At 31.7% G+C, this 27,667-nt stretch overlaps 2 protein-coding genes across 4 annotated transcripts in view; one reads left to right on the top strand and one right to left on the bottom strand.

The window, feature by feature from the left end:
• Nucleotides 1-27,667, top strand: part of LOC127708537 (trafficking protein particle complex subunit 13-like) — an 87,587-nt gene that overhangs the window by 13,054 nt on the left and 46,866 nt on the right. The window lies entirely within an intron of this gene.
• On the bottom strand, nucleotides 357-26,352 carry LOC127708351 (uncharacterized). 3 transcript variants are annotated; one of them, XM_052213215.1, is made up of 4 exons: nucleotides 26,241-26,352; nucleotides 9,822-11,571; nucleotides 8,877-9,048; nucleotides 357-1,283 (listed from the first exon to the last, which is right to left on the bottom strand). In XM_052213215.1, the coding sequence occupies exons 2-4, from the start codon at nucleotides 10,683-10,685 to the stop codon at nucleotides 583-585; spliced, it is 1,737 nt and encodes a 578-aa protein (XP_052069175.1). In that variant the 5' UTR covers nucleotides 10,686-11,571; nucleotides 26,241-26,352; the 3' UTR covers nucleotides 357-582. The 3 variants fall into 3 exon arrangements, with proteins under 3 accessions (XP_052069175.1, XP_052069168.1, XP_052069181.1); XM_052213208.1 differs by lacking the exon at nucleotides 26,241-26,352 and adding an exon at nucleotides 24,071-24,222; XM_052213221.1 differs by lacking the exon at nucleotides 26,241-26,352 and adding an exon at nucleotides 18,734-18,752.

Below are 27,667 nucleotides of genomic sequence, written 5' to 3' on the forward strand. Positions count from 1 at the left end.
TTATATACATGGAATTGTACAGAAATACTTGGAAACAGCTTCTTTTTGAAAATTTTCAAGGATTAAGAAGTGTTCTCAGGTTATTAGATAGATAATTGTTTTTTTATTCCTATACCATAAGAATTCATCCAAAATATGTGTCTAGGCAACACAATGCATTTGTGCCAGTAGCTTCCTCTGTACCAGATGATTATACTATATATACAGATGATATAAAGCAATAATTGCCCTCGAGTTTATGCAAGCAACAGTCAGTCAATCAGATACATGTTCTATATAAATATTACACTGTATAGTGATGGAAATTAATATAGCATGTTAATCTTCCATTCATTGCAGATATAAAACAAGAAAAATAATTTTAACCTTTCTTTACTATGTTGAGTAAAACTATACAAATAGTACCAGATATTGGCAGATAACTATCACTATTGTACTTGGAACAAGTCAAGTAAGAAACAATGTTTTATTTGGTAAAAATCACAGAAAACATGATAGGAAGGAATAAAAACATGGTCAGTTTTTATGGCATTAGTGGCAACAAACCACGGGAATGAACTCTCCATCACTGAGTTCTAAATGCTACAAAACAGTTATTTTTTCACTCATTGATGCCTGTTCATCATCGGTAACTTCTGTCACAAACAATGGCGCTGAAAGAGCAGCCATATTTGCCTGATTCACTATTCCAGATGCAATACTAAAATGTCTAAATTTTTCTTCTTTTCGGCTCTTACAAAAACTACATAAACTACATTTGATATAATTTAGAATTGACAAAACTACATACAGTCCTGGTATAGTAAACATTGTCCATATTGGAATAGTTGATGCTAAGTCTGCCGCTGGTTTCTGAAGCGTAAATCTTATAGCTGCCAGTACAATAAGGCAGTTTAAACTAGATGTTTCCAATGCAAGTGATTGACAAAATGATGTTTTTTGCCTGAATATGATGCCTAGAACATACGCCATGATAAATCCACACAGTGGAAGCAGAAGTGCTGCGAAAAAGGCCCAACCGTCCACGGGATCAAAGACATACATATTGATGTAAACTCCTAGTGTAATATATAGAATAGTTGCAAGCAGTAAGAATGGCTTTATTATCCATGTCATTAATGCATCTGCTACAACTGGTTTAAACCGGTTTATAACCAATCCAGCGGTGTAGGCAAAAAATATAGATGCCAGCCATATTTCAAAATTATATATTGGAATAATTCTGATTCCCTGATTACTCTGAAAATACTGTCCCAGCACAAAAATCCACAGTGGAGCTGTACCTGAAAGCAGAAAGAAGAAAGCTGATAGTACACATGTAATTAGAAAGACTCTTGTATGAATGCATACGAAACATGTACATGATTACCAAAGGCTGAGAATGCCTTGTGTATTTTTTTAATGGACCACTTCAAGGTATTGTAGACAAAAGCTGAAATGATGCCATACCTTAAAAGCCAAGATAACTATTTAAAATACATGTAGTTCATGCTTGTAATGATATGATTATCAGCAATTTACATAAGACTAAAGGATATCTTTGTTTAGTAGAAATTTTTTATAGAGTTGAAACAAGTTCTAAACGAAAAAGCTGAATTCTGTAGATTGCTAGGGGTTCTTTTTCCTGTTACATTTTTATTACTTATTAATGAAGCTCCTCAGGGAATGACATTTTTTGTTTAATACAAAAAACAAAAATTCATACCAAAATGGCAAAAAGTAATCACTAAAAAGTTAATTTCTAGCTTTTGGCATTAGTTTCAATAAATCAACTCCATACATAAAAAGATCCATCGAAACCACTGGGAAATTAAGTCTTATGGATGTGGCTTTTTAATCTTTGGAAAAAATACAAATATAGATATCTCTGAAATGTCAAACCTTTCATGCGCTAGAGGCTTAAGTATTTTACGTTATCAATATATCTCTGACCGTCAAATCTTGCTTGTGTTTGCGTCAAATCTTTCTTGTGCTTGCGGCAGGATTATTTTACTTTATCAATATGTCAGATTCTATTGTATTGACCATTAATAAACTTAATTTAATTTGTGGTTCATGCCAGTAAAATGTTATTTCACATTTATTACATTAGTTCTTTGTTTGTATTGATAACTTTTAATGAAACTTTATGTGTCTGTAGCTGAAATACAATTGTTGCTACGATTGGGAAGACGTAAAAATACAAAATTATGTCTCTCTTTGACTTTTTAGTTGTAAAGGCAAGGTATCTAATAGCATATTACCATTTAGTATCTGTTAAAGTATAAATAATTAATTATAATGTGTTGAGGTTGGAAATGAAAAAGGTGTGGAAACTCGTTGCTTTCTGACAGTTACAAATGGAAAAAGGGATAAAACTGACAATTTGAAAAGATTTCCTGAAGAATCTTTTAGACTGTCTATCACAATTGTTAATGTCTTCTTGATGAGTTGCTAAAATATATATTGCAATGTTGCATGTAATGAAATAAAGAGATGATATGTCTAGCAGGTCTTTTCAGGCTTTTAAATAAGTTCTGTATTGGTGAATAATCATTACCCGTAATGGATCTACAGTTAACACATCTTGCGCTCTGTCATTTTAGAAAAAATTGTCTTTTTTATATAGCTTTCAAAACACAGAAAATCCGTTTTTTATTATTGAAAAGAATGTGTTGTTGTATGAGGTTTGTTCAAACTTTCTCAAGAAATTCATTTAATTGTAAGATCTATTAAAGTTATCTCCAAAAATCCAACTTTTTTTTTACTGTTTTCACCTTGATGCATCAGAGTTATAGGACTTTGTTCACCCAGAAAAAATGAACTCCTCTTCCATGTCCAGGGGTAAATTCAGTAAATAAATATACGTCATCAGGGACCGCCCATTTGGGGGAGAGCTTTCTGTATAAAACTGAAGTCATGTGCTCTTCTGATTGGTAGATAATGTTTGTAATAAATATTTTTTGATAGATGGATAAAAACTAGAGTTGAAAAAAAATAAAAAATAAATGCTGAATGTACTAAATTTTTTTACTACAGGGTTGAAAAGTAATGGGGGTCAGTGAAGGAATTAAGTGCGAATCTACAGTGTTTGTAAACAAGGCCATGTGAATGCCCAAAAATGCCGCATGACCCTATGTTTTTATTGTTGCATATGATAGGGCTACATTTGTACTTTCATGATTGATGTATGAAATTTTCTAATTTCTAAAGGTAAATCAGGTATAAATTTAATTCAAGACATAGATTAGCATTACAGTCAATGGGAGATTTTTTACTGAATTTACCCCTCCAACAATGGCTATTGAAAAAATGTAGACAGTCTGAGAATTCATGAAACTATGGTTCCTTTTGATTTAGAATTAGTTTTGTTAGTTTGTAGTTCGAGTACTTTATGAATGAAAAGTTTTTACCATTTTCAAATATAAGAGGATTTTAGTTCAATAACTCTTGATTTTTTTTCATGCTTTGAGGAGGTATATATCGTTTAAAAGTTTTAGTTTTCTTTAAGTTTTAACATAGTTTTAGGACATGCAGGACATGTTTTCAGTGCAGCAATTATACATACCAATGCAACTAAAATACAATATTTGAAAAGAGCTTCCCACTATATCCTATTTTAGTTCCGATTGATTTTACTGTGCTGGCAATTGATTTAATAAATAATTGGTTTCAATTTTTCAATATTTAAAGTTTTGAATTGTCTGATACCATTCATCAATGATGTAAAATTTAACAAATTTATTGATCTTGATATTAATAATGTTCAGCTCTGATTTTGTTTGTCTTAATGCAAGATTGAATGTATGGTCTTGTTGATGTCAAAATTCTGATGATATATGAATACATAGATGGATGGAGCACTAGTAAACAATTTGTATCTGTTAGCTAGGCTGGTTTTAAGCTTCTGTCTCTATTGATTAGCAGTAATTGCAGTTTTCAAATCAATGGAGAAAAATTGGTTGGCAGTTTTTGTCCATAATTGGTCTCTTGTAGCAAAACAACTTGTCTCAGGGCCATTACTGAAATACACAAACTAATAAAGTAGCTTACTGCAAAGAATCATAGATTTTTACACTGCAACCATATGGTGTAACCTTTTTACACTTGAGATAGGCAAATAGATTTAAACTTGTTTATTAAGCTTTTTAAATGTTTGAAATTTCATCAAAATTTTTATAATAAGGAACTATCATGGGGATTGAGGTGGGAATAAAAAGAATCACAAGGTCAAAAAGAACAGACATCACAAAGATCAAAAATAAGAGGAAAAAGTACCACACAATACTCCCTAAATTAGACTTTCTAGCATTTGATAAAAATTGAGAGATGTTTTCAACTTGAACTTTACGAACCCTTTGTTCAGAAACTGCATTATGCAAGAAAATTGTGATAAGGAATGCAAACTCTGTTGTACCATTTAAGTCGATGTGCACTTAATATGGAAGTGTGGATGAAATTTTGCTACCTAAAAATGGGAAATTCACAATGGGATAGATGGCATCATCTCTCAAAAAGTTTGAAAGTTCAATTTGAGTTATAAGGATTCCTACTGAGTTTCAGCTGCTTATGCAGTTAAGCAGGTGGTAAAGAGTTATTTTCGTGCAACAATTTTTATTTCACTTGTATTCCTACTTGATGCTGATTTTTCGCTGTTTTGTTGCAAATTGGTAAAAAAGCAACTTGTAAAGCTATTTATTGTAAAATTTTATTCATCAATCATGAAACTGTCATTTTATTCCCTGTTTGTCTGTGTATATACCCAGCCCTCCCTTCCCTTTTATGGTTCTCAAGAAGGACAAGATAAAATCACTGTTGTAAGTGATGTTGGTGAATTTTCACTGTGAATACTAGTGATTGTGGACGATTCACTCCAAAATATCTCTCTATATTCAATAGGTAATCTATGACAGGGTTATGATTAGGGTGTTATTAATTACACAAGGAATCACCAGGTTTTCACAATGATTTACTCAACAGGAGAAAAGTTTAATTTTAACTCAGACACCATGTTTGTACTGTAGTAACCTTTTGCTGTTTTTAGCATGAAAGTGAAATATTATCTGGCAATTCTTTGTAATTATTGCGTCAATGTTCTCATCTGTTTGGTTGTTTTACTTTGCTTAACAAAGATTTTATTTAATTTAAAGCTAGTTTTGTAAACTTTTCCAATTATGGCTGATACCACATCTGCTTTTGGAAAATATGTTTGCTCAGTGTTCTTTGTTGAGGAAAGTAATAGAAAATCCATACTTATTTACTATTTGTATGCCACCACAGTGAAACACAGAGCCATTGCAGTGACGTTGGTTGTAAAGAGTCCCTTGTGAAATCATGATTAATTGCTGTTATGAGAATAAGTTAAAATTATAATTGGATATTTATTCTACGTAAGGATTGGCGTCAGTTTCCTGAAAGGATGTTATTCAATACACTCCTAAAATTGTTAAAAAAGAATAACTGTTGAACAACTGTTGATTGTATTTTAATTCAAGACAACACAACTTCACAGTAGACACAATTGAAATTGAATTGTATTTCCTTTTGTCTTTACATGGTTAGCAATCTATTAGGATCTATTCAGGATTTGCAAAATATATTAATTAAATATAGATATCTTCTGAGATGAAAACGTCTGTTAGGAGGAACAAATATACGTTGACACTTTAACTGATATTGAAAAAATTACCATGTACAAGTTATATACAAAGGAATGTTTTTTTTCTTATCAAAACCAAATAAAAGTTAGTGCTTAAAATTTTAAATGCTGGTATTATCATTCAGATAGATGGTATTTCCTTGTGTAGAATCAATATATTTCATGCTGAGGATGCTATAGATATAATAATTTAGGTCAATATATAATGATGTCCAATATTACTTCTGGTACTTAGTGGTTTGAGTTATAAGGGTATCCTAATGTCAATGATTCCTCTGTTGTGGGAAAAATGTTATAATTTTAGCATGCTAATGGTTTTATATTTTTGCTGACCAAATCAAGAACAATTTTAGAATACTTAACTTCAGAAAATTTTGCATGCATTTATTATTGCAAATGCTGAGCTTTGGACAAAAATGCCAGAATTAGGAAAAGTTGCAAAGAAATAATACTATCAAATGTTAATGCAACTTTATATTTTTGTGAAACCTATCCAGTAGTATTTTTTTGCAATCATACTACAAACATCACAAAAAAAATATGAATTTACAGTATTATATTATTAATTCAATGAGGAAATACAGAATTTTGTAATATAATTACATTTTAAAAGAGTGTTTTTTCAAACAACTTTAATCAGTGACATAGAAATTATATATTCAATGAATTAAATGTATCTATATCTATAATTATATCTTCTGTTATATAAATTTTGAAAAATGAAAGTCACAGTTGCACTTCATATCTCATTTTGTTTTCTTCATGAATTCCATGTACGATGAAAGGTTACAGGTTGCCTTTAAACGAAATGTTTTCCATAATACTCTATACCTGATGAGTTGGTCAGATCTACATGTAGACGAACTGTGAATTTCTCAAAAAGTGTTCATTTTGTATGGTATATTTTCTATACACACATAAGTGCTCAGTTAATGAAACTATTATCACTGAAGCTTTTGGGAATGAGAGATACTGTGGATTCATTTATTTTCGTGGATACCAATGTTCGTGGATTGAGGGAAACTTACAATTTCGTGGATATTTGATTTCGTTGTTTTGCCAAAGTCTGCATATGAGCCTATACAAAATTTGAAATTCGTTGAACATTTAAATTCGTGATTTATCTGTACCCACGAAATCCACGAAAATTGGTATCCCAGGAACAATAATGAATCCACAGTACTGTGCAATTCTTTACAATATAGATTGCAGACGTGGTAACTTAATGTAAAAAATTATCACCTTTACCTACTGCTCTGAAAGCACTCAATCTGATTAAAATCCATTTTAGGGCGTAAATTTTTTAATGAGATTGTGAAAGCACGACTGAGCAAGTCATGACTAAGTATGTCAGGAAGCTGTCTCTAAAAAGTTTTTTTTTTAAGTCATCAGTGATTTTGAAATGATGAATAACATCTTGAACATGAAAATCATTGTGGAAATAATATCTTCTATACTGGAACTATGCATTTCAACTTCCTTGAAACTATTATTATTGAATGAGAGAATCTTTAGAAACAAGAAAAACTCCTTTGAAAAAATGGTATGTTCCTATTTACTTACCTGTAAATATTTCATTTCATTTGTAAGATATAATTAAAAAATTACCAGGGGAATCACACAGTGCAGTATGGCCCTGTATGGGTATTAAATATACAGTCTAGCATGGTCAGAGAGATAATTAATGATTTATTTACTATCCTTACTTGACATTGAAAGATTTGCTTACTAAGACCTATAGCAAACTCCTATTGTTTAGATGGATCATATTGCTCAATCTTAGCTTTCTGTGTAAATGTTTTGTGTACCTTGTTTGTCAATTTGTGTTTAATTTTGGCCATAATATGGTCTGTTGTACTCCGCATAGTTCTACAATGCAATTTTTATAGATTCATAGCCACTCATAACTTCCCAAGCATGGTTATGATGGTTATGAGGTTCATTGTAACTCATAAATCACCAATCATAGCTATGACAGGTAGTACATTTGTTGGAATAATAATTTACCCAGCATAGCTATGATGGTTATGAGATTCATAATGTAACTCAAAACTCACCAAGCATAGCTATGATGGTTATGAGATTCATAATGTAACTCAAAACTCACCAAGCATAGCTATGATGGGTAGGACATTCATTGGGACTTATATATCTTTCCAAGCATGGCTATGATGGTTATTAGTCTCTTTGGGACAAGTATGGCTATAATGGTTATGAACCTCATTTGGACTAAGTCATGGCTGCGATGGTTATAAGTCTCCTTGGGACTAAGTATGGCGATGATGGTAATGACCCTCATTTGGACTAAGTTAACTTATCCAAACATGGCTATGATGGCTATGACCCTCACTTGGACTAAGTTAACTTACCCAAGCATGTCTATGATTGCTATGACCCTCATTGGGATTAAGTTTACTTACAAAGCATGGCTATGATGGTTATGACCCTCATTGGGACTAAGTTAACTTACCAAGCATGGCTATGATGGTTATGACCCTCATTGGAACTAAGTTAACTTACCAAGTATGGCTATGATGGCTATGACCCTCATTAGGACTAAGTTAACTTACAAAGCAGTGCTATGATGGTTATGACCCTCATTGGGACTAAGTTAACTTACCAAGTATGGCTATGATGGCTATGACCCTCATTAGGACTAAGTTAACTTACAAAGCATGGCTATGATGGTTATGACCCTCATTGGGACTAAGTTAACTTACCAAGTATGGCTATGATGGCTATGACCCTCATTGGAAATTAGTTAACTTACCAAGCATGGCTATGATGGTTATAACCCTCGTTGGAACTAAGTTAACTTACCAAGTATGGCTGTGATGGTTATGACCTTCATTGGAACTAAGTTAACTTACCAAGCATGGCTATGATGGTTATGACCCTCATTGGAACTAAGTTGACTTACCAAGTATGGCTATGATGGTTATGACCCTCATTGGGACTACATTTGTAAGTTAACTTACCATGCATGGCTATGATGGTTATGACCCTCATTGGGACTACATTTGTAAGTTAACTTACCAAGCATGGCTATGATGGTTATGACCCTCATTGGAACTAAGTTAACTTACCAAGCATGGCTATGATGGTTATGACCCTCATTAGAACTAAGTTAACTTAACAAGCATAGCTATGATTGTTTATATTAGATTAATTGCCACCCTTAACTTACCAAGCATAGCTACAATGCTTGTCAGATTCATTGTAATGTAAGTTAACTTACCAAGCATGGCTACAATGTTTATGAGATTCATTGTGACGCTGAGTGGAAGATCAGATTTACTAACTATCACAGCAACATGGCCAAACCCACCACCTGGTACACATGCCACACATAACAATCCAAATTGTACATTTCTCTCCAGATTTAGTATTTTAGCAATACCAAAGGCAAGCTGAAAAAAGAAAATTTTTTTTTTCATTCTTGTAAAAACATAGATAAGGTTGAAATAGTTACACTTTGCATATTTTAAGCATACTGATGAATCATTTATTTTCAATGATTGGGAAAAAAATTAAGGAGATGTGGTAAGATTGCCATCTAACCACCAGTGACCAAAGGATGAGAATGCAAATTATTAAAGGTCGCTGTACAATCCTCCTCAATGAGCAAATCATAAACCTTATATATTGTTATCAAAGAGCCCAGAAAAAAATAATGGTCTGCTTTATGGTATCACATTTATGGGTTTGAGAAAAAGTGCCATTTTGAGAGTTTATCATTTGCTCCTAATAAAATAACCTAAAATTTGTATTTTGATGAGTGTATATATTTGTGGCATATAGATATATTTCCCAACCAAAGAAAATCTACAATAATTGTTATCCCATGAATAATGATATACATTTTTCTGTATGTTTTATATACTTCAATATAATATACTGGTGTTTTTATAAGTATTCTCTAAAAACAAATATAAAAAAGACCTGTGAATGTATTTTTTAGCCTTTATTGTTGGATTGCTGTCAAATAATTGACATTTCTCCCACAATTTTATTCAAGAAGAACTAAATTTCATCAATAAAATGAAATATGAAATATGTCAGTTGATAACAAGTTGAAATAAAACACGGCATTTACATTCATTCCTTTTACTAAATTAGTTCTATTTTCCTTTACATAATCTTTCAAAACTATGTAAACAAATTATGAAAAACAATAACTTACCACAGGCATAAGTAAGAACTGGCAACAAAATCCTATTAGAAGTGACACAGGATATTTTAGCTGTTTTTTAATACTATCTGTATCTGTCACACATCCTATGCCAAAACTAATCAGAATAGCTACGGCAGCAGCACTGCAGTCAAAAACAAAATCTGCTAATTTTTCTGCTCGTACAACTTGCACATTATATTCTGTGGAGGACAATTGTTTAGAATAGCCCGCCTTAGCCATGTCAATGCTCTCAGATTCTAAAAGTGTCAGTAAAAATGTCACATAGCCAATTTTCATCGCCTCTATTGTAAAGTTATGGTCATTATTCAATTCTACTTGCATAGATATTGTTTCCTGTAGTATTGGTGTGCGTACGAGTCGTTTCCGTCCCTGTACCATGCGATAGGAGACAATACTAGCCACATTGTGGTCTGAAGATGTGACGGTGACAAGCAGTGAGGTATTTAGATGGTCATTATTCAGTATTAGATTCCTATTCCCAATACTGTCATTTAGCACATTAGGAAATTGATGGTCGACATTGCAGCTGAAGTTAACAGTCTGATTGGAATTTACCAGCAAATCATTGATTGAAGGTGGGCTGATGTCAAAATGGAACGTTCCATTCAAATCGGAAAAAATGGAATAAGGATAAGGCTGGAATGTTGTATTTGGATTGATTGAATTTCTGTGGATTATTCTGGTCAGAGAGGATTGTGTTGGAGTGTACGAGTCGGTTTTAATGTCAACAATGGAAATAATGGTCTCTGTAATGGTCATGGCATTCATTTTATTGACAAGCACCATTAAAATGTGTGATGCAAGAAATAAATAAGGCATGCCTGAGATCCTGGGCATATCAAAACATCCCATTTATAAAAATCTGTGTTTCTTTAATCTGCTATTGATTTTTGCTTAGAATTTGTGTCAGTACTAAATTCATCAATGGAATGAACATAAAAATCATGAAAATCGATTACGTTTAAATGTCTTTGATTATGTACAAATTAATTATATCCTAGCAGATGATAAACTAAAGCAAAACAATCCATCATTGATTTTTCAGGTACTACCTTGTATTTTACACCATTTCATAGATGTTACATTTCTGTAGGTAGTTTTAAATCGGTTATGACGATAGTAGATTACGTAAATACAGGATTAATCCATATATATCTGTATATTTCCTGCACACGGTTCCATTAACCTTTATGAATCAGTTCACATAGACTATCAGGTGGTATTAGACAATCAGGCAATGTGTTTCCTGTGATTATAGGTTTATGATGAAATGGCTTTAGTTTTATGATCCAATATCATTATTTTACTATTCTCCAGAGTTACATATTGGCTATAATAGTAACTTGATTCCTCTGGTGTTTATTCTCTATAGAAAATAGTATATCCATTGATATTTATAGAACTTGAACACTAAAACATAATTTTCTTTTTCTTTTTTTTTATATGCTGAGCTCCCTCACAGGTAGTTCATGTAAACTTTTCCATTTTTCTGTTCCTTCTGCATTTTTCAAAATTTATACGATAATTCCATTCTGTTTTAAGTATATATTATAATTCTGTTGAGTTTTAAGTAAGTTATGTCCAGAATTAAGTTGGTATCCAAATGTTTCATTGTTTTTTACCTTTTCCAATCAAACTTTGCATGGTTTATTGAAGAAGAAAAAATTCTGCTGTGTTTTTGTAATTAACAGTATCTATCAATGAAACACTTTTGTGCTGCTATCTTTGTTTCTGTGACCTGTAATATATTGATATAGAAAGATTCAATCTCAGAAATTACTATTGAGATGGTTAAGTGATTTTTTCCCAATCATATTTCCTCGCTTGTAATTGATATTGGCTAAGTTGTTCTGGATTTCCGTGATAAAAATGTAATATATTGGAATAAAATTAGAGAAAAAGGTATCAAATGGCCAATGTGAATAGATTTGCTGTATATTGATCTAGGATGTTTGTAGAGTATTTTCCCCAAAGAGTGACCTCCCATTACATTTTTCAACCAAAGTATATTTGCAGTTTTCTCCCCTTGTACCAGGAATTGGATTTCTGATTGCATAGCATGATATTACAATGATTTATGTACCTTGAATATTTTTAAACATTACCTTGAAATAGTACTCAGAGTTGTTTGTTACATGAAGATGAAAAAAATTCTTGTACATGTAAAGAACATACATATTTTTATTGTCAAGGTCAGAGTTCAAAGATCATGGTTACCTGATAGTGATAGGAACAAATCTTATAGGAAACATAAAGCTTTCCTTTTGCAATTCATTTGTGGTTCCCATTTGAGAGGGTCAAAGGTCAAAATAATTTGTTGTAGGAAAAGCTTGAAGGCAATATAGAGCCCTTAACATCATTTAACATCCTATATTCCATTATATTAATTAAGGTGTTATAATCAATCCTTAATTAGGAAAACATGAGACCTTCTTTAAAATCAAGGATTTGTCCTGAGAATGCAATTAATTTGCCACTGGACATTAAACAGCCATCCATCACCATCAAAATCAAGGATAGAGGCTAGGTCAAAGGGCAAGGAAAAGGCATATATTGAAAAAAAAGAGCTTATTAATAAAGAATAATAATAAATAACTTCTTGTGTCCAGTTTATTAAACTTTTTTCAAGGATTTAAAGTCGAGACTATGGTTCAAAAACATTCTTTTAAAGTTTATTTTCAAACCTTGTTTTCCAATAACTTAGATAGAACTAAATGACACAGCATTACAAAATTTGGGAATTTCATAATAGAAAAATGAAAAAAAAAATTAAATTTGATATTACAAAAATTTTGATGAATTCAGAATGTGCCTATTGGTATTGTCATGAAGGTATCAGTTATTGCTAACATTTTCTAACAGAATTTTTAATAAACATGACCGTCATAACCACTTGCCTCCCTCAAAATGGGTCAAACAGAAGGTTAAGCTGTCTGTTGCTTTCTTATGAAATTTTTTATATCAAAATTAAGAAAAGATTTCTTTTTGAACTCCTCTTTTTATACGACCGCAAAAAAAATTTTGGGATCGTATAATGGTATGATGTCGTTGTCGTCATCCCAAGACACATTGGTTTACGGACAATAACGTTAATTTAAGTGAATGGATCTCTATGAAATATTTTAAGAAGGTTCAATACCACAAAAGGAAGGTTGGGATTGATTTTGGGGATGATGGTCCCAACCGTTAAGAATTTAGGGGCCCAAAAGGGGCCCAAAACAAGCATTTTTCTTGTTTCAGGATAATAACTTATGTATAAGTATTTTGATTGCTCTGAAATTGTACCATAATGTTTAATACCACAAGTAGAAGGTTGGGATTCATTTTGAGGGTTATGGGGCCAACAGTTTAGGAATTAAGGGCCAAAACCAAGCATTTTTCTAGTTTCCAGACAATAACTTGTATGTAAGTGTATGGATCTCTCTGAAATTGTACCACAAGGTTCCATATCACAAAGGGAAGGCTGGGATTGAGTTTGGGGTTAATTGCCCCAAACATATAGTAATTAGGGGCCAAAAAAGGGCCAAAAACAAGCATTTTTCTAGTTTCCAGACAATAACTTGTGTTTAAGTGTATGGATCTCTCTGAAATTGTACTACAAGGTTCCATACTACAAAGGCAATGCTTGGATTGAGTTTTGGGGTTATTGCTTCAAGGGGGGTTTCAAAAAGTTGGGGGGGGGGGATTTTTTTAGGGGATTCATATTTTTTTCAAAATTTTTCAAATTTCGAATTTTTGAAAAGTTTCAAGAAGAAATCTTCATTTGCACAGTATTGCGCAATAGATTTGTAAGATCTTTGACCACCATTATTTTGTGTCAGAAACCTATATTATGTCAAAAATTTGATCACAATCCAAATTCAGACAGTATCAAGCTTGAATATTGTGTCCAAATTTGCCCCAACTGTTCAGGGTTCGACCTCTGCGGTCGTATCAGGCTGCGCTCAGCGAAGCATTTTATTTTCTCTGTTGGAAGAATAGGCATAGACATACATGAAGGGTGTTCAAAAGGAAGTATTGCCAAACTGAATGGAATTCTTCATTAAAAAATTTAAAGAATGTTAACTAGTTAATTTTAAATAATTTTCATTTGATTCAATTTTAAGAAACAGGTAACTGATATCTGATTGAAACCTGCATGAATCAATATAAAACTAATTTTCAAACATTATTGAATGTTGTGAGTCAAGTGTGTCAAGGTTGAAGCACTCGAAGAACAGCTTGTATAGCAGAGATATTCATGTTATCAGTTTTCAAGTACTGTGGGACGATGGGGTTGTTAAATCTGGTTAATATCCTGTTTGCTGATCTGTCTTTTTATCTTTTTTTTTTCAAATTTGAGTAAAAATGAGAAATTTTTGCATGCATTTATTTTTTTAACAATGAACAAAATTACAAGATTAATCATTGCGACTTCAATAAATGCAGGAAACAAATAATGCCAGGACTCTTACTAATGATTTAAGAAGGCCATTCCAGGGCTCTCGGTCATAAAACTTTACTTAGTACTCGGAGTACAAAATTTGTGCTCGGAACACCAAAGCAAGTGTTTTGATTGGTTGATTTCCAAGTCTGAGTAGGAAAATCATACTCGAAAGTTATATGACAGCAAGGCCAAATATTCACCATTTTTGGCCATGGCAAGTTCAGCAGTGAGAAGAAGATATTTTATTGCTGTATGATTTATCATTTAGTCTCCATGACAAAACAGAGTAAGGAAATAACATCAAATTTAGATAATTTTTTAACTTTTGCTATTGAATGATGATTGTAATGCTCAGTTGATACAACATTTTACAATCTTCATGTTTCTTTGGACTCGTGCACTTTTTGAAAATTTTGAGTCCAGAAAGGTTTTCATGAGTCCAGGACTCATGGACTAACTTAGTGAGAACCCTGAATGTAATAAAACTTTGAAATGCACATTTTTACTTTTGTGAAAACTATCCCATTGCAATTTTCACAATGATTAAAACATCACAAAAATTGCAGAATTTACAGTACCATTTTTAATGCATCTACAATCCATTTGCACATGGTATTTTTGACATAATGTCGTAAAGCTTGAAAACGTAACGTTTTTTACTACAAACATAGTTATAGAATTATACTACATCTACTTATTTGTATACATATATTGATAACATCAAAGCCCCTATGATTATTTTATAATTAACAAAAACTTATCATTCTTTGTAAAATAATCTGTGGATTGGTAATTGTAAAATAATGATTTGAAGATAATTTTAAGAACTCTTTTTTTCACTAATTATTTTTGCATTATACAATTACTGTTAATTCACTTATTCTATATGGTACTAATATTGTGGGTTGTGGAATACATCTATTTTCGTAATGTTTGAATTTGTGGAGTTGGCAAAATCTTCATACAAGCCTATAGAAAATGTATACTTTATTGAACATTTAAATTTGTGGTTTTCCTATACCCATAAATTCACAAAAATTGGTATCCCACAAATATTTATGAATCCACAGTGTGCATCTTGTTAAAATAAATTCATTTAGTATTATTTCTGGAAAGAGATCATTGAATTATTTTTCCATTTTGAAGTTTCACAACCTGAAATCTTGAACAAAATCTTTTACGTCATTCATATACTGTAATTTGACCTAAAGTTGATTGTACAAGTGTTCATCAGTCTTGTTCCTTTCAGATATTGAATATAGCCACTATGTCCAAAAGAGGCTTTTCTTATTATCTTAATTTCCTTCCAACCTTTTCTTTAATACATTTTACTAATTGAAATTGAATCTAGAAGGAAAGATTCCTGTGTAAATTAAGTACCAGTATTTGTGACAAGAGAGGGGTCAATAGTTCTCAGGTAATAAAACTCTGACAGTCTTTTAGTTCAGTAATTTTTCTCTGTTGTCTACACATTGCAGGGTCAGTGTTTTTCATTTTGCATTGAGATAAAGGATACAACAGATACAGTTAGTCTGCCTCATATCTTGACTTACATTTAGAAATTGACAATGAGAGTCGGTTGAAAACAAAACTTTACGACAAAAGAGATGATTTCAGCTTCCCAATTGTGAACTTTCCATTTCTATGTAGCAACATTCCAGCAGCACCTGCTTACAAAGTATATATCTCTCAGTTGATATGATATTCCAGGGCTTGTATTTCCTTGATTGAGGGTTGCTGCTCACAAGGAAGCTATTAAACCAAGAGTTCCAAGTGGTGAAGTTGAAATCATCCATTCGTTAATTTTACGGATGCCATCATGAGTTGGTTGACCATCATGGAATATCCATTTCACAGATGATAGCGGATATGTTCCAAATGTCGTAACTACAATCCCATCCCTTTTTCCCCGAATGTGACTTACTGAATTAGACTTATTACCTGGTTTGTACTAACATGAGCAACACGACAGGCGCCACATGTTGAGCAGGATCTGCTTACCCTTCTGGAGCACCTGTGATCACCCCGAGTTTTTGGTGGGGTATGTGTTGTTCAGTCTTTATTTTTCTATGTTGTGTTTTGTGTACTGTTGGTCTTTTTCTTTTTTAGCTATGGCGTTGTCAGTTTATTTTCGACTTGAGTTTGAATGTCCCTTTGGTATCTTTCGCCTCACTTTTATGTATTGCTTGCTTTATTGTCATTAGTAAAAAAAAAAATTATCTGTAACTTCTTCTACTGCACTTGACAGAAACCACCCAAACTTGTACACACTATTCTACAGTGATCAAAAGCTTTCAACACTGAGGTTGTGAATTCTATTCCTACTTGTGGCATGGTGCATTTGACTCTGATCTCTATTTACTGGGTTTTCCTGCCAAAGTTGATGGTTCACTCCATGTATTCCAACTTCCCATATCAATAAGTACTGACCGCCATGATATAGCCAAGTGTGCTTGAAGTGGCATTAAATATCAACAGCAATCAATCAATCCATCATTCCTACCTTAATTTAGATCACACTTAGGTCTTTGGTTTCCAATAGCCAAATATTTACAATGTTGATTTAAGGGGAATACATGTATAGTCTCCATCCCCTCCCAGACTTCTTTAGAAACCAACCAAACTTTCACAGGCTCTTCTCGATTTGGGCCTGAAGATGTATAACTCCAATTTGAATTTTTTAGCACCTAGATTTCAGGGGTGTCCTAAACTAAAGCACGGACTAATGAAATATGCCATTCAATGAATATCTGTTTCAGGTGACACATGTCTTCCATGAAAGATTTATTATAACATCGCTTTTAATGAATTTTACCCATTTTACATATCAAATTGTATGCCTGTAACCCACAGTCAGGTTATTCAATACATCAATTGATATAATGAGGAATATGTATCAGCTAAGCATTATTTTTTTACAAAGTTAAGCTAAGTTTGAATGTTTTCTGCTTCAAGCCACTACACTATTAGTTTTGTGAATAATTAATCATGTTGAAATCTATAGCCAATGTTAATTGAAATTCCATGTTGACCAAATTGTTTCATTAAAGTAGTTATTGGTAGATTTGATCCATCATTAATATTTAATTGAAAATCAGATTTAATATTGAATACAGGTCTAAATTTCACACTATATTGATACATTGACAAGACTATTATCACTATAATGACAGCTAGCTTTAAAGGCTTTAAATAAATGTAGATTTTCAGTTTTTTGTAAAATGCTAAACGATTTCTTCAGTATTGCTTTGAGTATCAAGAGGAGAATAAAAATGGAGATTTAGTGTGTTTGTCAGTGAAATAGCAACCCAGGAGAAAGATTATGACAAGAACATGAACCTCTGAATTTCACTGTTTGTGTTCAGTATTGAGCAGAAGCAAACATTGTACATTGTACCTGCAAGGATGATAATGTTCAACTCATCATAATCCTGCTAGTGTGCTTGGGGTTTCATTATGTACTGTACATGCCTGTCCCAAGTCAGGAGTCTGTAATTCAGTTGTTGTCATTTGTTGCTTATATATCATTTGTTATTCGTTTATTGTTTTGTACATAAATCAGACTGTTGTTTTTTTTTTAGTTTGAATTGTTTTTCATTTGTGGTTTTGGGGGCCTTTTGTAGCGTTATGAGTTTTGCTCATTTTGGCTGTATGGTGACCTATAGTTGTTAACTTCTACATCATTTGGTCTCTGGTTGAGAGTTGTCTCATTGGCAATCATACCACTTCTTCTTATTTTGATATTGCCATTCTTTCCATTGAATTCATCAAAGATTTTGCAGACTCTGGGGTATTATTAGATTTTATCGTTTGATATTTGCACTAAAAGTTGTACAATAAACATGTATGTCTATTTTGGCAAAGATATGTTATATAGTTGCTATCTCATTGATGTCAACTAATATCTATTTTTGAATCATACATAATACAGAAGTCTTGTTATGAGAAAATGTCATATCATAAGTTCAAAAATTTGGCAACAATTTACAATGAGAGTTCAGTCAGTGGTTTGTTGTAAGGGGGGACATTTTTAACCTTACTGCTTAATCTTCATTCTTTAATCCAACATTCTGAAATGCATAATGTCACGAGCAAACCAGATGAAGATTATTCCAGAAACACATGTTGTATGCACGAAATCATATTGTTTATTTTCATATTTTTGGATCTTGACCTTTAAATATATAGCTACCATTATTCAGTCTAACATAATTGATAGTAGAATAGTTGAGGTATGAAAAAAATTTGAAAATGGACCTTTTTTTTATAAAGCAGAGAATAATAAAAGATGCAAATACTTATCTGAAAAAGAATATCATACTATGACAAAAAACAAACCTCCAGTCATATCTATATGGAATGAATTTGTTTTACTGCACAATTATGTATCAAATACATGTATTTTATGAAGGAATGTGTCGGACAGTTTTACATCCATTGAAAGGTTAATATAAAGCCAAACAGATTTTCTTACCGCAATTCTTTTCTTGTCAATGGAATGAAAGGGAGGTAATTATTACCATATTGTTTTGAATGTTTAGGGACAAGGATAAACATAAATGTATCTAGTAATTAGCAGGATGAGAACTTCGCCAAAATATTTGTTTTTTCTACTTGCATGTCAAAGGCTGTGTAAACAGTAAGCAGCTGGTTATGATCAAGAAATATACTTATTTTTTTATCCAGGTTTGATACATTTCATATGTTTTTCATTTTGCCAAAAAATGACAAGTTTTCACCACACCATTAGACAGAAAATTTTCTATGGTATTATCAATTACTTACATTGTTGTAATCCATTAAGCAAGTTAGACGAGGCTTCAGAATAGGATTAATCTTGTACATTGCTTAAACAATTTCTAGGTGGTCCCCACTATGATTTACTATCGGTAGAACTCATTTATGTACTTATAGCCCTTAATATATATATAAAAAGGAGATGCTGTATGCAACTATCCACCAGAGACTAAAGGCAGTCTTCATGATAAACTTTTAAATCTACAGCCCCGGAGCTCAATTTTAGAAAATTTTAGTTAGATTCTGTTGACCTGTAGAGATGATTTTTTCAGGCCTTAGAGCAATATTACAAGCCTGTGCTGCTGGGCCTGTGGCTAATCTTGAAGATTGTAAAGGGCCTTTGACCAAGGATGTAAACAACTATAGGTCATCACACAGCCTTCAACAATGAGCAAAACCCATACTGTATAGCATGATAAATTGTGAAAAATTTCAAAACGAAAACCATTGGCCTGATTTATGCTAAGAACTATAATCAAAAAAGAAATATATATATATTACAGGCATAAAATACAGACGTAAAATTATGTGCCTTTTCTGTACATGTTTCACTCAAAACCATTCAAGACTAGAAATTGTAGTAAGCAAAAAACAATCTGAATTAATCACTCAAACTTTCGATATAATAGCAGTTGATGTATTATTTTGTTATCAGAAAACTTTCTGAATTTTGATATACACTAGCCCGTAATAGAGACACAAATGTCATCTAATTTATCAAGTACTGAGTCCATTGAAAGTCATTTTATTATGAATTGCAGCAGAAATATTGGTCTTACATGTTTATTACAGATAACATCCCTTTTGATTATGAAATAAATCTCTTTGCAAAATGTTAGCTGTAACTAAATCAAATGCATTAATGAAGTCATTTGTTTACTTTATTGTTGTTTTATAAACATCAAACACGCCAAAAATAGCATTTCAAAATACACTTGCTCATACATTTCAAAAGAAACTGCTAGTAGATGTATAAATAAATGAAATGTTTAGATTTCTGACTGATTATGATTTTATTACATACAGTGTATTTCAATTATGAAATAGATTTTATTAACCATTTTGATCAAATTTCACTTTGAAAACCAGTAAACTCTAACAACTGATTAAAAATAATACAAATGGATAAACCAGACATTGAGTGGAAGAAAATACAGTATGGGTTTTGCTCATTGTATAAGGCCATACAAAAGACCTATATTTGCTTATATCTACATCATTTGAACTTTGGTGGATATATTTCTCATTGGCAATTAGGCCTCATCTTCTTATTTTATACAGTATAATTGATGCTGCTACTCATCAGTAACCAGGATTTGCTTTCAAGCTAGATGATCTTAATTTAAAATATGCTTTTTTATAACAACCATAGCTGATAGTCACCTTGAATATTGGTACATATGGCTTTGAAAGCAAGCAGCAAGGTTGGTGGTTGTTCAAATTGTTACTGGCAAGGGAGTAGTTCTTGTAAAAAAGCCATCTGATAGACCAGTGATTTATATTCGACAGAGATATCATATTTGGTCTTTTTGTATTACTATTAGCTAGCAAGAAAAAGCTGGTATAATATTCATATTAAACTATTAGACTGTTCAAATATTCAGCAAGAATTGCTACGTGTTGATAACTTTTGTCCAACCAAGAATTTTTTAATACAGTTTTTTTTTAAATTTCTTTCAAGGACAAAGTTATTTCCTCCATCCAACAAACTTGTTTATTTGAATTTATTTTATCATATTTTTTTTCTAATCAATATATAGTTAAACACTGGAAGTGTGTCATGATGAGACATTTTGCCGTGTGACAAATTATAGTTGACAAGAATTGGTCTTTCTTGCTATGAGATAATGTTTGTTTCATAAAACTAATTTAGAATGAATCTAACGTCTAGTTAGTACTGTCACATCTGATATTCTGTAGATTTACATAGAGATTGTCTTTAACTACTTAGAACCCTTACACATACACATTAGTGTCATGTAATTAACTGAATGACGCAAGGATGGAGTAAGATAATTGTAACCTGGGAATACAGCCTGAGACTCAGGATCGGTGAATGATTTACAGAATTTACATGATCAAATTGGACTTGTACTAATATAGAAATATTTAATTATATAGCACAATCCCCTTAACAATGGGTATTGAAAATTTTTGTACTAAGTTCACCTGAACCAATGTTAGTACGCACGAAACGTTTTGTACTTCTGCAACATGTCAAGTACTAGAAGCTTGTTATTTGAAAATCCTGTAAAAACTTTAGTTTGGATAATTACTTTATATGTCCAGTCTATAATAGTAAGGGGACACTGTGTTTTCCCCGTCTGTCCATTCGTTCATTCTTTATCAGGTTAAAAGTTTTGGTTTAAGGTAGTTAAGGTCACATCAAATTGAAACTTAGAACAGAATGTCATAATGATGTGAAATTTTGAAAAATATACCAAATTAGGGATTTGACCGAGATTTCATGGCGCCCGAAACAAGGAATATCGAAAAAATGTGATGTTCTATGGACACATAATTCTTGTTAATATCTGCCTCACAGTTCCCTCCCCAGCCATGATATGATATGGTTGATAAATCCCTATGTGTAAAGAAAAACATTTTTTATGGATCAGTGTGAAATATGGTGACTGGCACATTGGAAATCACTCTAAGGTCTTTGACAAAACTCCCAAACTTCTCAACAAGTCTAAGATTACCGCCTTAAAAAAATCAGCTCATCACATTTTATCCATCAACTATAATTTTTGCTTCATATTTCATATAACACATAAAGATATTTTGAAGGGATTTGTGAATGAATTCTTTGATTAACAAAGTGTTGAAAAGACACAAAATTATCTAAAATTTATTTGTTTATTATGTGATCATTTTGTTTTCAGTTGTTTTTAGTTTCTCCTGATGTAAACACACATGATTATTTATGAGTTTATTTTTTGTTAAAATATAGCAAATCTAGAGAAAAAAAACTATAATACTTGTGTTTATTACATAATCAGAAAATGAAAACACTTTACAATAAGATATTTACCAGAATAAACAAATAAATTTGTGATGATTCTGCTTCTAGTGGCACTAAATTGATAACAATTAGATAAGAAATAATCAAAATTATAGTGGTGTATGAGAAATAAAACAATTTCATCAAAAGTAATCAATTATGTATTCATATATTTCCTGAAGTACCAGAGAAAAAAATGCAAGCTGCAAGGGACTTGTTGTTTTATATAGACAAATGGAACCATTGAAAACTTAAAACACTGTTGTGAGCTAAAGTATTCTTTTTAGTGTGTAATTTGCTCTACAAAAAACTCAAAGGTTGATGAAATTAGTTCTTGGTTTGTTCAGGGATGGTCCGAGTACACAGTTATTTCGTAGTGCATTTCTTTTAGACAATAAATGAAAATTAAAAAAATCCCACCTGCGCTTTCTCAATAATATTTTTACAGTGTGTTGTACTACTTTTGGGACAAATTATATCAAAATTATAGAAACTTCATTGGCTCTAAGTCAAAATATGGACAATTTTATGTTAAGGGGGTCTTCAAATCTTTTGACAGCTTCCGAAGTGCTAATTTTTAACATTTTTCAGCTGGACCAAATCACTACTTTACTTTAAAATTCATGACCCAAATTTTTTTACAGTGTCATTTCACCCCCCTTCTTGCTATTTGAGTCATAAAACATGGAGAAATAAATTTGGAAGGGGTATAAAAAAAATTGGCAAGTAACACACTGTCCACACTAGGGACTATATTCGTGGACAACGAAAATCAAAGGACGATAACTGTGTACTCGGATGTTGGTCCAACTTTTGTCCAAAATCAAAGGGATAAAAAAATGTAGCTATACTGTATTTAAACCTGAATAATCCATGTATCTGTAGAGAAAACTACCACAGTTGTCAGGGAATAGAAGATCCTTCATAATATAAGTTCCATGTGGAAGAAATATTCTGTAATATTATTTCCACTAACACAAGTATTACAGTATTTTTTCCTAACTGAATAAAGGGTATAGAATATTTGTTCTAACAAGAACAGATAATATGACATTTGTTTATAACAAAGTTTCCAGAGAAACTTCTGTTAGGTGGAACAAATATACATTGACACATGTAACATGTAATATCATTAAAGTTCCCATATGCAAAAATTTTAACAACCCATGGTATAGAATAGATAACTAACTCATATAGATTGGACTTGGAGAAGTTGCACTTACCCTAATGAATTAGATGGAATTTTTAATATGACTTCCAAAATAAAACATATTCATGACTATTTGATACCAACTGAGTTGTAAAGTGATATGTGTTAACCAATAGTGTGAAGAAATTAGAGCATTCAATTGTACATCAATTATGCTTGTAGCATGAGAAGAACAAGTATGTCACATAAATAATAGATCAAATCATATTTATGTTGACTTACAAATTGAATATTCAAAGACTACAATTTAATGAACATTCTCTATGTTCAGTGGCAACTATTTCATGCAAATTAAGCATGAGACATTATTAACAATTGATATGATAGGTAGGTTCTGTAAGATTGGAAGAAAGGGATAGAAAGCAGGAAATTTGGACTGCCACTAGAAAACAATGATATATTGGACAGGGGATATTTTACAGGGCAACATGTCACCTGTGGACCCCTCAAAGAGTTATGTAAGAGTTCTTCAACATGTAGAGATAATGGCACTCTCTCTACACAAGCATTAGATTTAACTTATTAAGAAGAGCTGTTGGGCATGGATATATTTGAAAACCCAATAAGAAATTTGCATTTTCCACCAACAATTGCATAAAATGGTAAAATGAAGTAATTACAGTTGTATATCAAATGGAAGCAGTAATATCCTGCTAGAAAGTCTTGAAATATATAAAAGCAAATGGAGAATAAATTGCCAGTTGTAAAAAAAGTTTCAAAAAGGTTAATTGCATCAATAATTGCCTGCAATATTAATAAAAACTTAGAACTTTATAATCTGAACCTGAACATGACCTTACCTTATTTAATTATGTTTTTAATGAATCCATTTCAAACACTTCTGTATTATAAAGAGTAAGGTAGGTTTTTGTATGATACAAACAACAATAACCTTGTACAAAATTCCTAATGTACTTTACACCTGTATGGTGCAGAGACTTACAGATGTTTTCTCTCATTGCAATAATTACGCCACTGATCTACTGTATCCTTCTCCTAAGATAAGGCAACCCCTCAGAGTACCTTATCTATATTACTTTATTATTATTTAATTGATTTATACTTGGCAGAAATCATACATAATTATCTCATTATTACAGGGATAAACAACATAAATATACTAGGATAAGAAGTTTGGCAGCTTATCCAATCGATCGATTGATTTGGGAGCGATATTATATAAGATGTGATTCTTAGAGATATTTTTTTTCTCTTAATTGCGTATAATTAGCTCATTAGGTAAAATGTCACTTTCTAGGTAATGAGTTACACTATATTGACAATTTTCTAGCTAGTGTTAATCTTAACTGTTAAGATCTTTTAATTTAAAATGCTTTCTATTTGAAGAATGCCTGATGTTTAAATTTTGCTAAAAGTACTGTTACTATTGTCAACTATTGTCAGCAGTGTTTCATATTTTGGAATTTGATGAAAATTTGACTATAAAGAAAATATTTTTTTCAATTTACAAAGGGGGCCTCAGTGACCGAGTGGTCTAAGAAGTCGAACTACTGTTTCACTAGCCTTTCAAAACTAAGGTTGTGAGGCACATGGCAGGTGCGCTCGACTCCAATCTTAATTGACTAGGATTGTTAGTTTTCCTACCGAAGGTTGGTGGTTCTCTTCTGGCACTCCGGCTTCCTCCACCAATAAAAATTGTTCGCCTCAAAAAAGAGCAATAGTGCTGGAAGTGACATTAAACACCAATCAATCAATCAATCAATTTACATCAGGGATCTATAGATACATGAAACTGCATCTAATTATTCAAAAATTTCATGGTATACATTAACTACATTATTATAGATTTAGGGGAAAAAAATATAAATGTAGATACTCAGTTTGTCTGCCTTGGGAAATGGTAAATATTAGAGGAAAGGGACCAAATGAAATAAGCCTCATGTTGTCTTATATCTATTTTATATTTAGAAACTTCTATTTCATTACAGTGGACTTATTTATATTCCTGGTTACCAATTTTCATGGGTTGAGGATAAATGGATATTAGTGGATACTTGATTTTGTGGTTTTGACATTCTGCATACAAGCCTATAAAGAAATTTTTATTTAGCGGGAACATTTTAAAATATGTAGTTTGATGACCCACCTATTTATGGGAATAAAGGGTATATAATATTTGTTCCAACTGGAACAGATACTATATGGCATTGTTTATAACAAAGGTTCCAGGGGAACTTCTATTAGGCGGAACAAATATATGTTGACAGTTCACCTACTGTGGATTCATTATTATTTGTACCAATACCAATATTGTGGAGTTCATGGGTATAGGTGAACTATGAATTAAATGTTCATCGAAGAACAAATTTAGCATGAACTTGTATGCAGGCTGTGGCAAAACCAGGAAATCAGATATCCTAGAACGTACATTTTTCCCTCAATCCATGAAAATTAATTGGTACCCACGAAAATAAATGAATTCACTGTGCAGTATATCAAAGAAATCCACAAAGGTTATTACCCTTTGAATAATGACAAATCTACAGTATATTTAATCAAACTTGTAATTTGTTTAAAGAATACCTAAAATGTTATTATAAAAGTTAGAACGAATAAATATATATAATAAAAAAGTAAAAGTATGACGTTTGTAAAGTCTTTTCTAACTTTATCAAAGAGGCACGATCTAAAGTACCCGTACTTAACAAATACTAGAAATGGTAAACAGCAGAAACAGATTCTGTGCACTTAGTATATACAAAACACCTACTAAAATGTTTTCAGTGGCTATATCAATTAAAGTCATTACCATCAAACAAGTTTAGAGATGTATATATAGTGACCTGTATAATTCAATAATATTTGAAAATGAAAAATCAATACGAGTAATCATACTCACCAAGCTAATCACATCCAATCTTTCTTGTATATAAAACTACATTTGATTATAACATTGATTCCTCCAATATCTCATTAAAGCCTATCTACATCAAACGCTAAACTTCTTACCTGGTGTTTTTTTTTCAGGCACGGAAAAAATACTTTCATTCAGTCATGCAAGTGGTAGGGGGACCCAATAATTAATTAAATCAGAATGGATGATGTTTGAGTAAATATCCATGATCAATGTTGATTAGAGTTTACGGTAATGTGAACTGAAGCAAAACCCAAACCGTTCCTACCAGTCTTAACTATCAAATAATCTCATTTTTAGATAACTACTGTCAACAAATCGCAAGGGATTCTGAAGTAATCCTTTGAAATAGATTGTGTCACTACCAATATATTGTTTCCTTTTCAACGAATTAAATGAATTTTTACCGTTTTCCAAACATGAAGTTCTATTGATATAACTTTCACGTAGAGGTTTATATTCTTCATCAAATAAAATTCTATAGTTTAAACTAATGACTTTTATATTTAAATCAATTAACTTTGAATTATCTTAATATGAATTGATTACCTTTAAATGAAAATAGGAAGCAGTTTTCCCAGAAGGCTGAGGCAATTGAATAAACGTTTCTGGTTTTCCATTTGCAACTGTTGATATAGGTTATTGCTTGAAACAATGCAATCTATATATTTTTTGTATCAAATTCAATATATTGAACAACTGCTTAGTATTGAGTGACTTCAGGGTAAAAAATAAACAAATAATATAATTTGTAAAATTTGGGAATTTTTATTACATATTTATATAAAAAAAAATTGTTTACTTCTAGATACTTTTAGCTTTGATCTGCCTAGATTTAACTATCGATCAATTGTTTATTTTAGTTTTTTATAGTGCGGTTTATTAAGCTTTCTTATATAGGAAAGTAGTGATTAATTTGTAAAACTGGGTTGATATATGTTAAATCTATATCAAGACATTCTTGTTGTATTCAGTCAGCAGGATATTGAAAAGAATTTGTTTTATTAGCCTGGTTTTGTGATAGGAACAATAGAACTTCTCACATAGATTCAATATATTTTTTCTTCATAACAATAGTCAGCAATTCTGCCATGCATAATAAGATCTATAACAGCCTTAAATAATCCAACAAACAATTTTGCTATTTTTGTCGAGCCTTCGACTTTAGTCGAAAAAGCGAGACATAGCGATCCTACATTCCATCGGCGTCCACAAATATTCACTCTGTGGTTAAAGTTTTTGAAATTTTTATAACTTTCTTAAACTATCCTGGATTTCTACCAAACTTGGACAGAAGCTTGTTTATGATCATAAGATAGTATCCAGAAGTAAATTTTGTAAAAATAAAATTCCATTTTTTCCTTATTTTACTTATAAATGGACTTAGTTTTTCTGCCGGTAAATATTACATTCACTCTGTGGTTAAAGTTTTTAAAATTTTAATAACTTTCTTAAACTATCCTGGGTTTGTACCATAATTGGACAGAAACTTGTTTATGATCAAAAGCTAGTATCTAAAAGG

The sequence above is a fragment of the Mytilus californianus genome, unplaced genomic scaffold, assembly GCF_021869535.1.
Source record: "Mytilus californianus isolate M0D057914Y unplaced genomic scaffold, xbMytCali1.0.p SCAF_1, whole genome shotgun sequence".
NCBI lineage: Eukaryota > Metazoa > Mollusca > Bivalvia > Mytilida > Mytilidae > Mytilus > Mytilus californianus.